The following is a 15,366-nucleotide window of genomic DNA, read 5'->3' as shown; positions in this document are numbered from 1 at the left end:
CCACAGCACGATTAATTTCCCGACCCAACCCAAATCGCTATCGAGGAATCATCATTAGTAATCCGATTGTTCTAATCAAGAATAATGGCGAAAACTGTTACCCATACCAAACTTAAACGTGTAGGCATTTAGGTACTGCTCTCTGAAGTGTGGGTCAGAAATGAGCTGAATGAAAAATGGTCTACCTCAAGTTTAACGATCGGATAATTCGTCACATGAAGCGAAACAAAAAAAAAATAATAATTCATGTAAGTGCTCGTATGACTCAAGGATGAACATAAAATTCATTTTTTTATGTAACGTTTATTACATAGTCGTGTTTTAATTAAACTGTTTAACGACCCGTACGTAATACTGTATGGTCGTATGTGAATTTATTATGGTGTTACTACGTCAAGATTTTCCATCCCATATGACCTGTAAGTCGTAAACAGGTAGATTAATATGGAACACATCTCTGTTATTCTTGGCTATCTTAATTAATAAACAATACACAATAGTACTATTAAGTTTTATCATCATAACATAATCTTATCTAAATTGATATATGATATAACTTGTGGTGTTGGTTGCAGAACGTATGGCGGTCATATTAATAATGTTTTTTTAATCAATTAAAGATTTTAATGACGTAACCTTTTCTTTTCTATCATTGTTGTTGGTAAAAAATGTTTTTTAAACCAAAAGTAAATTTAAAACATGCAAACTTTCTTATTTTAAGCCAGTAAAACAATTTAAAAGCCGTCGCAAAATTCACAAATATGTGTATAGTGCAAGAAAAAGTGCAATTGACATAGATAAAGTGATTATATAAATGTTTTATTACTTTGGGTGCAGAAATGCAAACACATCTAACTTACTGGCAACCGATGTATGTAATGCAGAACCCAAATCCGTAAGAGCACTACTGAGATCTTGATGATATCTTTCAAAAATTGTTAAATCTGAAAGACAATAAATAGGTCCGAAGTAATAATGTTACTTAAGAAACTATTAAATTTTAACATTTTTCTTCTTAAGAAATGGGAAAATCATCATATTTTCCATTATAAATATGGAAAAGTTGTCGAAGTGAAATTGTTTCTCTCATTCACTTTTCTAATATCAATAAGGTACATTAAATTTGATGATCTGTCTTAATGTTTATTCAATTAACTGTTTTATAGAAGATGTCCACGTTTACCAGATGTACACATCTGGTGCCAGTTTTTGGAGAAAAACGTTAAACTTACATCGTTGATCTTTGTACATCTTGGAAACGCAGGCGTCGTCCACATTTTCGCCCAGCATTGCACTGACCAGCCTTTCGATGAAATCACGAATTTCAGCCTTCTCTTTGTTCCTCATGGCCTCCAAGTCCTCCTCCAGTTGCTTCAGTGAGTCCGTGTCCATGGCTGAAGTCGTATACGAAACTGTTGCCAACAAATAACAATATTCATTAACCGAAAGTCAATAAAGGATGGTTAAAGTCTTACATCTATAGGGCTGGATTATCTTGAGGACGGTATTGAGCCACGAGTCGGGTGTTTTTGAGCAGACATTGCACACCCAGCCTTCCGTTTCGTTCCTTACAGAACATCGAATTTTGCACACACGTTGTTCGCATTTCGAACAGGTTATCACGCGGTCGCCTTCCAAAACTCCTTCGATGGACCTGAGGTAGGTGCCACACACCTTGCAGTGCCACTCGCGGCCCGGCCTCTGATTACTAACAAAATAACAACGCATTTGTTAAAATTTCTTGTTGTTAAGGGCTTTCAATAATATCTCATTGCAATTCCATAAAACAACATGGAATCCAATGAAACAAATTATAGATAATCATTTGGCATTAATGACATGAAAGGTAGCTGATTCAACATTCTGCAAAGGATGGCATCTGCATGAATTCCGTAAATGTACTAATTATTTGTAATTATGCCCATATTCCTGGCTAAGTGAATTCAATTATTTTCATGAAACCTGCATATTATTTACTGAGTACCGTTAAAAAATGCAAGTCTAGCTTGATATTAAATCTCAGATATGGATCTTAATAGTTATTTTCCTAATTGCGTTTTTGTTGGTTGAGCAAAAAATTAAAATGTAACTTGTAATTGTGGTCAATTAACTGGATTTCATATTTCATGCTTAAATAATTTTGAATTCTATCGTACTGGTGGATGAATTAATGTTGTGAGGTAATTGTATCATTTGTTAATACATGAAAAGTGAATCCAATCAAACCTTTTTTATTTATTAAGTAGTGTCGTTTCTGCGCAAGTTGATATTTGATTTTCATTTGTCAGCTCATTGTATGTTCTGAAGGTGTGCCGTCATTTTAAGCTTATTGTGACTTATTCACTTCTAAATAATTCAATATCAAACTTCTTTTTGCAATTTAGGGTGAAATGGGTAGCCAAATATCAATAGTAAATGCCAAGGATGGTTTTTCAAGTTCAGGTCCGATGATTTCTCTGACTCTTATAAATCAAGAAGAAAAACGGCAATAGACAATGACATGCTAAGGGCAGAAAGGGAAGCACATCCATGTCAAACAATCGAAGAATTGTCAAGCATCCTTGACCAAACTTGGTAGACATTCAGGAACATTTACAACAAATTGGATAAATAAGCGGAGCATTTGTTTGGGTCCCTTGTAATATGCCCGAAGCGAAGAAATCTATCTGTTTTATCAGTAGAGACGAAAAATGGGTCCTATATGATTAACCAAAATGCAAAAAGAAGTGGCTCTATTTAAATGAATAACCACAAATTACAGTGAAGCCGGATTTACGTCCCAAAAAGGTGTTTCTATGTATTTGGTGGAGTCTTTGCGGAATTGTTCACTTTGAAGTGCTGAAACTTGAATAAACTGTTTATGCAGACCTTTATTGTGTATAATTAGATCGAGTGAATCAATGTTTAGTCGAAAAATATCCGTGGATTGTCAACAGAAAAGATGTCATTCTGTAACATGACAATGCAAGATCATATTGTGGAAAGAATTTTAAATGTTAAATTTTAATAATTTAAATTTTAAAAATTTAAATATCAAATTTTAAAAATTTAAATGCTAAATTTTATAAATTTAAATATTAAAAATTTCAAATTTAGAAAGTTAAATATTAAAAATTCAAATATTATATTTTAAAAATTTAAATAATAAATTTTAAAAATTTAAATAATAAATTTTAAAAATTTAAATACTAAATTTTATAAACTTAAATTTTAAATTTTAAAAATTTAAGTGTTAAATTTTAATAATTTAAATTTTAAAAATTTAAAATTTAAATTTTAAGAATTTAAATACTAAATTTTATAAACTTAAATTTTAAATTTTAAAAATTTAAATATTAAATTTTAATAATTTAAATTTTATATTTTAATAATTTAAATTTTAATTTTTAATAATTTAAATTTTAAAAATTTAAATATCAAATTTTAAAAATTTAAATGCTAAATTTAATACATTTAAATATTAAAAATTTAAAATTTAGAAAGTTAAATATTAAAAACTTAAATATTAAATTTTAAAAATTTAAATAATGAATTTTAAAAATTTAAATATTAAATTTAAATAATTTAAATATTAAATTTAAATAACTTAAATTTTATAAATTTAAATACTAAATTTTATAAATTTAAAATTTAAAATTTAAAAATTCAAATATCAAATTTAAAAAAATTAAATACCTAATTTTAAAAATTTAAATACTAAATTTAAAACAGTTATATATTAAAAATTTAAAATTTAAATATTAAATTTTAAGAATTTATATATTAAAAATTTAAATATTAAATTTTAAAAATTTAAATATCAAAAATTTAAAGTATAAATTTTAAAAATTTAAATACTAAATTTTAAAAATTTAAATACTAAATTTCAAAAATTTAAATATCAAAAATTTAAAATTTAAATTTTAAAAATTTAAATACTAAATTTTAAATATTTAAATACTTAATTTTAAAAATTTAAATACTAAATTTTAGGTAAATATTACCATATTCACCTGATATTGCGTCCTCGGATTTCCATTTATTTCGATCCCCACAATATTTTCTTAGTGGCAAAAAATTTGAAAATTTGGATGATGTCCAAAATGCCATCTCGACATATTTTACTTAAAAACCAATTGATTTTTAGCAACCCGAGATATAAAATTTACACACTAGATGGAAAAAGGATGTGGATAACAAGTATGATTATATTAATAATGAAGAATAAAGACTTATTAAAAATTTATTAGTTTAAACTTAATGTAAGAAAGTGACATTACTTTCCGGTCCAACTAATACAAATTCAAATAATGATTAATGTTGGTTTGAATTAAAATGATTATGATAACTGAAGTATTTTAAATTGTTTTTACTTATTATAAAATTGAAGTACTTCATGCAAATTAACTTAATGAATTTAAAAATCAGCTTACAGTAACAACCCCATTCGCAATGAGTTAGGAAGAGTTGTTGCAAGTGATAACATTGATTTAGAAGTGAAAATTAATGTACTGAACATGAACAATATCATGTCATCCTGAAACCGATACCAACGAAAAAATTAAGCAATATCTTGTCCAAAATCATAGTGTTTGGAACTTACTACACTGCGATTAATAATCCATTAGAAAAAGGTTTAATGTAATGTATTTCATCAAAAAGTTGGATAGATAAATTCCACATAATTAAGTGATGATGCAATTAGTCATTTGATAATTATTAATTCTCTTGACAATGGCTTGGAACTGGTATATCTGGTGGAACTTATACCTAAAAGTCAAACGAGTTTCTTTAGTCAAAAGAAAAGGTGTTCTACTTCTTCACGACAATGCAAGAGCATAAGTTGTATTAAATACTCAGAGGAAGCTTCAAAATTGTAAGTAAGAAGTTCTACCCTATCCACCACATTGTCCAGATATTTCTCTAGGTATCTATTATTTATATTTGCCATTCAAGAGGTCAAAACAGAGGTTCAGTTTCTTGAAGAAAAGTTTAGTTAGTAAATTACTTTTTCTAGAACCTAATATTTCTCTAATTTATCAATTTATTATTTACTTTACAATATTAACAAAATATTCATTTCTCTGGAAATACATCATGTCATTAATTATTTTTGTCATATTACATAGAGAAATAATTAATTTTCTAAACTTAATTATTTTAATAAGTTATTATTATTTAAACATTAATGTGAAATGGGATATTCTTGTTTTGTTTGTTGGATAAATTATGAACATACCTAAAGCAGTGCTGTTTGTTTTTTTGTGACAATTCAATCAACTTTTATTAATCAAGCGGAAATAATTATTATTTTTTTATCTTTCTCGAAGCTAACACATAATTTATGTGACATAAGTGAGTAGTAAAATGTTAATATTACGATCTTAGATTCTGCTCGACTAATAACAAAATATTCTGTGGAAATTTTTATTATTTATAATGAAGTGAAATTTGTTTAAAAATATTTACCACATAAATATAATCACAAAAATCCTTAGCAAGCGGATTTCCATTGATTGAATCAAATTCATTTACACAGTAAAGTGGAGCATGTTTACGCTTTGATTTCCCATTTAAATCTATGCTAATAGGTAATTGTAACGACTGACAGTAACAAGAAATTTAAAGGCTCAACCATTATACGTTTTATTAATGAAATTATTCATACAAATCGCATAACGAGCGTTTAGTTCTGGTTTCAGCGGAATGAACGAGTAAAGTGATAATTATGGTGTGGTACCAATAAAAAAGAAAATGGAAATGTTACTACCGTTGTAAAGCGCATTAAGGACAATTGTGCTGAGATTTTGCCGAAAGCGATTAAGTAAAAGGCAGGATGGGACCTTTCTTTTGTTGAATTTGTTTCTGGCATTAGTGTCACTTCCTCCAAGTTTTCTGCACGGTCGCAAAAGGGAACAGAACTACGCTTAATTAAAGTTAGTACGTTCCCATAAATATAAATTTACAAAAGAAGCATTTTTGTCACGTACAATAGATTAAAATATATGTAAATTAAATTTCCAGGAATCGAACGAAATTGCTTTGACACACTTGTATTTAAAAGCGTTTATCTAATCTAATAATTAATTTTTAGTAGTTGGTCAATTTAAATATTAAATTTACGATTAATTGAATAATTATTCAAGTTGCATCTGTTTCGGTGTTTAACATCTGTTTAATTACCATGGAATTTTTTAAATTTATTTTATTGCATTTTTTGTGTACATTTTCTTTCTATTTGTCTAATTAATTTTTGTTTATAAGTTCATAATTCTCTGTTGAAATACAATTAAAGGTTAATTTTTAATTTTAATCTTAGTTACCTTATAGTAATTTTCAAATAAATTTATTTACTTTATTTGTCTAATCATTATATAAAAATTATATTATATCTTTATTTATTTCTTGAAACTTTGGTTTAGTTAAAATCACTCAATCAAAAATTATTAAGCAAAACTTTATTCATTGCAAAATTTAATATTTTTGTAATGTAATACTTCATATGAAAAGTTATTAATAATAAAAATTAAAAAAAAGTAAAAAATACTTCTTAAACAATAAAATAATAATAAAATCAATATTGACAATAAAGATAATAACGATAATAATAATAATGACAATGACAATAATGACAATAATGACGGTAAAGACAATTATGTCAATAATGACAATAATGACAATAATAACAATAATGGCAATAATGACAATAATAACAATACTGACAATAATTACAATAATGACAATAATGTCAATAATGACAATAATGACAATAATGACAATAATGGCGATAAAGACGATAATGCCCTGATAATGACAACTATGACAATGATAATAATGACAATAATGAAATAAATATTGATAATAATGATAATAATGATAATAATTATAATAATGATAATAATGATAATAATGATAATAATGATAATAATGATAATAATGATAATAATGATAATAATGATTGATAATAATGATAATAATGATAATAATGATAATAATGATAATAATGATAATAATGATAATAATGATAATAATGATAATAATGATAATAATAATAATGATAATAATGATAATAATGATAATAATGATAATAATGATAATAATGATAATAATGAGAATAATGAGAATAATGATAATTAATAATGATAAAAATGATTTGTAAGTATATTTAAGGTGTTTCAAATTAATTATTATAAATTTTTATAAATATAGGGTGTCGCAAATTAGTTGATTTGAAGTGTTACGAGTATTTTCATACCATACAGAGAATCTAAGAGAACACACATTTGTCACATTTCGAAAAAGTGTTTCTTTGACAATTGGTAAAAACCTTTCAAAACCTTATATTTGTAACGTTTTTCATTAAAATGGGACCGAAAATTGAATTTCCTATTTAAAAAAATATCAAAATTGTGTAATTTATGTTTTTAATTATCCTTATCCTTTGACAATACTACTATTAATTAATAATATTTTTTTGAGGAGTAGTATTACGACATTTCTACGTATAAAATTTGTTTTTAAAGACATAAATAAAATAAATTACCATTATCAAAAATATGAAATCTTAGCTATATAATTTATAATGTAATATATCATAAATTTGTTTTTTTCGACATATTAAAAGCATAATTTGCACATATTATCCCAGAATTTTGAAGATTATTATTTTTGATATAAGTATATATATATATATATATATATATATATACTACTACTACTATATATATTTATCATACATATTTTTTGATTTTCTACTACTTGAATATTACAAAAATGAAATTATTCATTACAAAAACATAAATTTTTATTGAGAATAATCAAAATGTTTTTGATAATTAATATATATTTAGCAAATTAAATAAATGTATGTCTCAAAATGACAAATTGTAATAAAAATACTATGTACAGACAGTACATAATTGAAAATAGACCGAATGCGTCTGTGCAGCGTCCCTAGACGTCCGACTGACACCATTTTAATCAGGAAAGAAAACAAATACACACTATTAAATAATAACAATTACATAATAGTTATACAACACGCCGGCATGAGCATGCAGTTGTGCCACTTTTCGAGCCGTACTCTCACTACTTCATTATACAACATCTTTAGCACGACTTTTACTTTCAATATCTGACCAACAGTAACACCAAAGTCGTCCTTTGTCCTACATCGTACGAACAAGTGTCCATAGGCCTAATGTGCCGAAAAACCACCAACTCCAACCACATGATCCGGCTGTTGTGTTCGATAACTTGGTTCGATGTGAGGGTAGCGGTTTGAGTGAATATGTTTCTGTTTTCGTTGTTGAGTAGTGTACAAAATTTGGGTACGAGAGGCGATTATCCACCGGGAACATCATACAGGCACAGCACAACCCACATGGATATTTTTATGGCCCTGTTTATGTTGTGCGCAATTGAAGTTGTCGTTCTCAAGATTATGACGTTTGAGGAGGCGGAAGAAGAGAGGAGGAGATCCACGGATGTGTTTTTCGACAGATAAATTATTATTAAATTATATTAAGTGAAATAAAAGTGATGAGTGTTGTGTTGTTAAATTTATTTTATTTATAAAGAATGTTTTATACGTATATAAATATATTTAATAAGCTATCCTAATTGTTAATTCTTCTTTTTTAATTGTTAATAAGATCTAAGGTAAGTAAAATATATTTCCATAACTAATATAAAAATTCGTTTAAATTAACTGGTTACGAATTCATATTGCTGATTTCTTTAAAAAATATCAAATTTAATTAACAATAATTAAACATATTAATAAATTTAATAGATAATTTCATATTTTATTGACTATTAAATTACTAAAACATTAAACAAACTCGTAAAATAAAAGGTTTATTACAGAAAATCAAATTAAATTCTTATATAAATAATGATAATTATTAAAGTATATAGAAAATAACAACAAAATAAAGTTAATTGACAATTTGATATTTTATGTGTTGTTTTAGTTCAATTAGATTTGATTCTAATGAATTATCTTATGTTAAATTTGGTAAGAAATTTAAAATATTAATGGTTTATACAATTGAAATTATGAAATATGAATAATGAATTAATGAAATGTATAAACAATTAATAATTTATTGGAAATAAATAATAAAAATAATAACAAACAAAATTATCTTTAATAATAAGCAATCTATAAATAAATTTAATCATTGAAAACTTGTACACTATTTAAAAAACACTAACTTTTTAATGTGGAATTCATTCAGGATTAGAAATCTAAAAATAATAAACAACAGAAGTTTAGTTTAAAATGTCATCATAGAACAGTTACTGACTATGAATATGTGAAAAAGATTTTTTGGTACAAGATCTATGCCTCTACTACTTAAGATTATTGAAAAAGTACGAGTGAACTTTGTATTCCAGAAATGTATCACTTTTTTACTTGATTTACTAACTGTATATAATCTTATAGTAAATATATTTTACATACTTGATAATCATAACGGGTTTTAAGATGGCTGAATGAAGAAATCGGTTTACTCTCAATTAAGTTGACGTACTTGCGTGTAAAACTCTAAGCAAGATGTCTACATAAATTAATTAAATGATTAAATACTTTCAATTTAGAAAATTAAAAGGAATAAAATATTATTATTTTCCTCTTTTACTTTATATATTTTAACTAAACTGCAGAATCATATGATGGATTCCAAGTTTGAGACATGTTGAACATCAAAATGGAAAAAGGTCACAAATTGTCCGCCCCAAGAATTGTTGCCCAACTAATTAAATTTTGATATAAAGTTATTTGTGCAAAATTCCCTAATAGGACACTATCAAGTATTTTTTAATGAAAAAGGGTTGTCTTTTTTGTGTATTTTTATTCTATTCAATGATACTTTGATGACTAAAATTAGATGAGTAAGCAGATTCATCAGCGACTCATTTTATATATGAAGTTATGATTAAATTAATTTATTAATTGCTCAAAAAGAACTTATCTTCAAAATAAAGTAGTCAGTATTGAAATTTCTAAAAAACTGACATTTAAAGAAAATATGTGAGAAGAATCTGTTTTCGCAATTGATTTTATCTACTTTTATGAATTGGTACAAAGTGTTTCATTAGAGTTTCTACATTTCTTTAGGGAAATCTGTTTTTAAGTTGGTTCTTTTATTGCTAAAAATTGAGGAGGTTCAATAAAAATATCTACAGTTCTATTTAAAATAATCAAAATATTAATTTCGAATATATCAAAAATTGAGAATTATATGAATTTTAGATTAATTTTTCATCCTGATAATTTCAACAAGATTTCATTTCATTTCTAATAGAACACCCTGTACATCACATGTGATAGGACATCATGTACTACATCTAAATCCAATTTTATTTGAGTTTTTTCTAAAAATTTTGACAGATTGATGATCTAACTGAAAGGTCAACAATTTTGATGCTAGAATGCTCCCAAATTGTATACAGTATGTTATTTATGTTTAATTTTTGTACATCTTTATAACATTTTCAATGGAACACCATGTATGCCTTAGCATCATTGAATTGAATATTAAAATTCGATTTGTATAAACATTTTGTATGTATAAAATAAAAACAAATACCATCATTATCCCACTATTAACAGTACATATAAAAATGAGTGTTACTATTTTTGTTAAAATTTCTTTTAATATTTATTTTATTTGCTGTTTTAGATAACTTAAATTAGGAAGATATATGTTAAGTTAAATTAGATTTGGTTAGAGTGAATTATATTAATTTAAATTTGGTAAGAAATTAAATTAAAAATAAAAATAATATATATATATATATATATATATATATATATATAAAACTAATAACAAACAGAATTATCTTTAATAATAATCTTTAAATAAATATAAAAACTAAATTTAAAAAAATATTTAATAATTGAAAATTTGTCACTATTTTTCGAGTAATATTAAAAAAACAATAACCTTTTTAATGAGGAATTCATTCAGTATTTAGTTTATGTCTGTTTATCATATCAGTTAATAACTAGGAATAAGTGGAACAAAAATATTGGTACTGTAATGTTATGGCACATATATTTTACATTACAATTGGGCACTATGTTTTATGAAAAGGGTGGTCTTATTTTATTAATAGAAGTATACTTTTCTCTTAGGATTAAATTAATTTGTTCAAAATGATCTTGTATCTATTGACAATAAAATAGTCGACCCTGAAATACAGCCTCACATTTCTCAAAAAAATTAGACTCATATTTTAAATTACATAACATGCTGTCATAATTTTCAATTGGTACAAAACTTTCAAAACAAAGAAAAACCAAGTTTCATTAATGTTCTTACGTTTCTTTATGGTAAGTTTTTCTTTCGTATTGCTGCAACTGAAAAGGTTCAATAAAAATAAAGTTCTACTTAAAATAATCAAAATATTAATTTTGAATATATCACAAATTGAGAATTATATGGACTAAATAATAATTGTTTGAGCCGGATAAGTTCAACAAGATTTCATTATTTTTAAAAGAACAGCCTGTATATTTTTAGAGTTTTAAATTATACATGTAATTACAGATGACATTATATCATGTCCTACGTCTAAACCCTTGGAGTTTTTGAGTATTTTTTTTTTCAAAAATTTTGACAGATTAATGATCTAACTAAATAGTCTATAAAGTCAGTTATTTTGAAGCTGAAATTTCTGGTATACACTTAAAGATAATTTTATAAAAAGTTATTAGTACTCTCAAATTTTATACAGTATGATCGTTGTTTACGTTTAGTTTTGTGCATCTTATAACGTCAATAACTCTTTATTTTCAATGGAACACCATGTGTGTTTTAGCATAAGTGAATTAAATATTGAAATTCGGCTGGTATAAACATTTTCTATATATAAAATGAAAACAAATACGATCCTCCTCCTACCATCAGTACACATAGAAAAAAATTATTTTAATATTTAATTTATATGTAGGAAATGCTTGTAACAAACAAAATATTTTTAATATTTAATTTAACTTGCAAAACTTATTTGATGTTCTATTGAAAATAAAGTTATTGGTGTTTAAAGATGCATAAAATTAATTGTATAAAATATACAATTAATTTTATATATATAAATTGGAAGTACTAATAATGGGTCTTTATAGAATGGTCCTTGGTTAACAAGAACAATGAATTTTCCAGCATCAAAATTGGTGGCTTGTTCAAAATAAATTTAAAAAGTAGTTCAAGTGCAGTTAGAATCTTTTTCCATTCTCCATAAATTTCTAATACATTAGATGGGTGAATCACCCTGTATATGGTAAAAAAATGCGTTAAAATATAAAATAAATAAATTAATTTATAAAAAAGAATAAAATAAAACAAAATATATTATATTTAATTTTATTTTAATTTAAATAATTGTCTTGAACTTGATTAATGCATCGAAACATATATCAAACTTATAGAAACTCGAAGTAAATAAGTGTCAGTATAACAATTTTAGATTAGATGTTTCTCACCTCATATAATTTGCTTCCTTAATTGTATACCATATATCCTTAACAACTTGCAATATGTTTCTTTCATTGGATTCACATAAATCAAAATTGTCTGCTAACTGTCATACTTTCCCCATAAGCAAAATGTTGAACAAAGGCCCGCTCACACGCCCAGTTTTGAAACACAATCATTAAAAGATCGATGTCACAAACAATTAGGCGCACCAAAAGACCAAGACGGGAGAAATTACACATGCACCTATATTTGCACGTCTTTAAATTTGTTTCGATTTACCTAATAAGTAGATTTGAAAGTAACACAAGTAACACAGATGCGAATTACATCAAACTGATCCAAAAGGTAAACCACATGCAAAACGTGTAAAGTCTCTAAATGGAATCGTGAGAAAATTATAATATTCATTTGTCAATAATTAAATTTCGTAATGGTTACATTTTATGAATAGACATTATGATTCCACATGTGGTTTTTTATGTGGGTATTCGAAATTGTATTGATATTAGATTAATAGAAAGTAAAAGTTATTATCTAAAAAATTTCTCACTATGTAAATCATTTTTATTTGATGAAATCATGACCACATATTTTATAGCTGTGAATATTCATGAACACATTTTCTTTTTATGACTAACTATTTTGGCACCTGTACTGCTGCAAAGAAATTATTTATCTTTTCATTATTACATGATTGAATATGAATTCAAAGATTCAACTCATTTCGCACTTATATATAAATTATATATTTATTCAATTTTAATGAATTAATATACAACATATTAAATATAAGTAGAATACAAACTCTACTGTCGCTATTAACATATAATAATAGTACAGTTTTTGAATAAAAATATTATAATAAAATTTGACCACTCTGGTTAATAATAAACTAGATACAAATGGTTAAATTAGAAATAAAACAACTTAAATTAAACTTTTAACTTCAAATTTAAATATAATTTATTCTGTAAATATTTACAATTTGATGACAAATTCTATTAATACAAAATTTTATAACCATGTAACTTGACTGACTCTTATTATCTTATTTACTAATTAACTTATCTAACTAATTACGTGGTTTCAGTCTAGATTTATAGTTAATCAGTAAATATTTGTATAAATATACTATAATGTATATCAACGCAGTTTCTTTTTACTAGAACTGTACAATGTTTTGGAAGTAATAAAACAATTTTATTATTGAGATATAGACTTCAAATATATCTTATATCTCATTTGACACTGAATTTTTATTTTTATTTATATATTTCAAAAATAGTTAAATATTTATAAATATCATCATCCTTAATAAATTTTATGAGAAATCTATAATTTTTTGGAAATATGTAACTTTAAAATTAGAAACTAAGTTAGAATATAATAAACCTTCATCAAAAAAATTATAAATTATGGCCCATTTAAACAACGGTATTTACACGCAAGGTAAAGTTTTAACATCATATTTTCACCTCGTTAATTATTATACTGAAAACGCAAGGTTGTTATTATTTTTTAATTGATGATATAAATGTTATCTTTAGTGTTATATGAACATGTGCTAATTTGATTAATTACAATTGTAGTGCAATATTCTATCATTACAATGCTTGAACTAAATTGAAAACTAGATTAATACCACCACTTATTTCAAGAAGTATCTGATGATTTATTACATAAAGTTTTATGTAATACTTACCCCGATTAAGTTAAAATACAATTGAAATTGATAGCTTAAGTTTATAAAATTTAAAATTAATCAATTAATTAAAAAATTAACTAATAAAAGTAGTAATTTTAATTTAGAAAATTATAATTAAAATTAATTAAATAAATTAAAAAATTAGTAATTTAAATTTATATATATATATATATATATATATATATATATATATATATATATATATATATATAAATATATATATATAAAATTAGTAATATATATATATATATATATAAATATATATATATAAAAAATAAATATAAAATAAAAATAATAAATAAATAAATATATATATATAAAATTAGTAATTTAAATTATATATATATATATATATATATATATATATATATATATATATATATATATATAATTAATTAAAAACTATAGAGTAAAAACTATAGAGTATAAAACAAATAATTTAAGTTTATACAATTTAAAATATAACAATCAAAAATTAAAATTAATAATTTATATGTATGAAATTTACAATAAAAATTAATCAATTAAATTATAAAAACAAAGTTTTTGAAATTAATAAAATTAAAATTAACCAAATAATTAAAAATAATAAAATAAAAGTAATAATTTAAATTTATAAAATTAAAAAAAAATAGAGAATGTATCAATTAAATTACAAAGTTAAAAATTAGTTATTTAAATTTATAAAATTAAAATTAATCATATAAATAAAAAAGAATATTAAAAATAAATTACAATTAAAAATTATAATTAACCTATTGAATTAATACTGATTTAAATTTATAAAACTAAATTTAAATAAACGTATAAATTAAACAAAATTAATTATTTAAGTGATTAAAAATAATAATAATAAAATAGATTAAAAAAACAATAAAATTTAAAAATTAATTAGTAATTTTTAAGTTTATAAAATTTAAAAAAATACAAATAAAGATAAATTTAATTAGACAAATTAAAGTTTATCAATTAAATTAAAAAAACAGTTTTTTAAATTAATAAAATTAAAATTTTCTAAATAATTAAAAAGTAATAAAATAAAATTAGTAATTTAAAATTGCAAGATTATACAATAATTATTAAAAAATTAAAATTGACCAAATAGACTAAAAAGCAATAAAATTTAAAAATTTAGAGAGTGGATCAATTAAATTACAAAGTTAAAAATTAGTTATTTAAATTTATAAATTA

The 15,366-nt window shown here is 23.7% G+C and overlaps 1 protein-coding gene across 1 annotated transcript in view; it reads right to left on the bottom strand.

Moving 5' to 3' along the window:
- LOC109599854 (uncharacterized) overlaps positions 1–15,366 on the bottom strand; it is a 53,654-nt gene that overhangs the window by 30,748 nt on the left and 7,540 nt on the right. The window contains exons 2-3 of the mRNA XM_020015903.2: positions 1,476–1,708; positions 1,233–1,412 (exon numbers count right to left, since the gene is read on the bottom strand). Coding sequence (XP_019871462.2) covers positions 1,233–1,412; positions 1,476–1,708 — 413 coding nt within the window. The remainder of the gene's footprint in view (positions 1–1,232; positions 1,413–1,475; positions 1,709–15,366) is intronic.

This window comes from Aethina tumida, chromosome 4 (assembly GCF_024364675.1).
Source record: "Aethina tumida isolate Nest 87 chromosome 4, icAetTumi1.1, whole genome shotgun sequence".
NCBI classification, from domain to species: domain Eukaryota; kingdom Metazoa; phylum Arthropoda; class Insecta; order Coleoptera; family Nitidulidae; genus Aethina; species Aethina tumida.
This window is presented reverse-complemented; position numbering and strand designations above follow the sequence as displayed.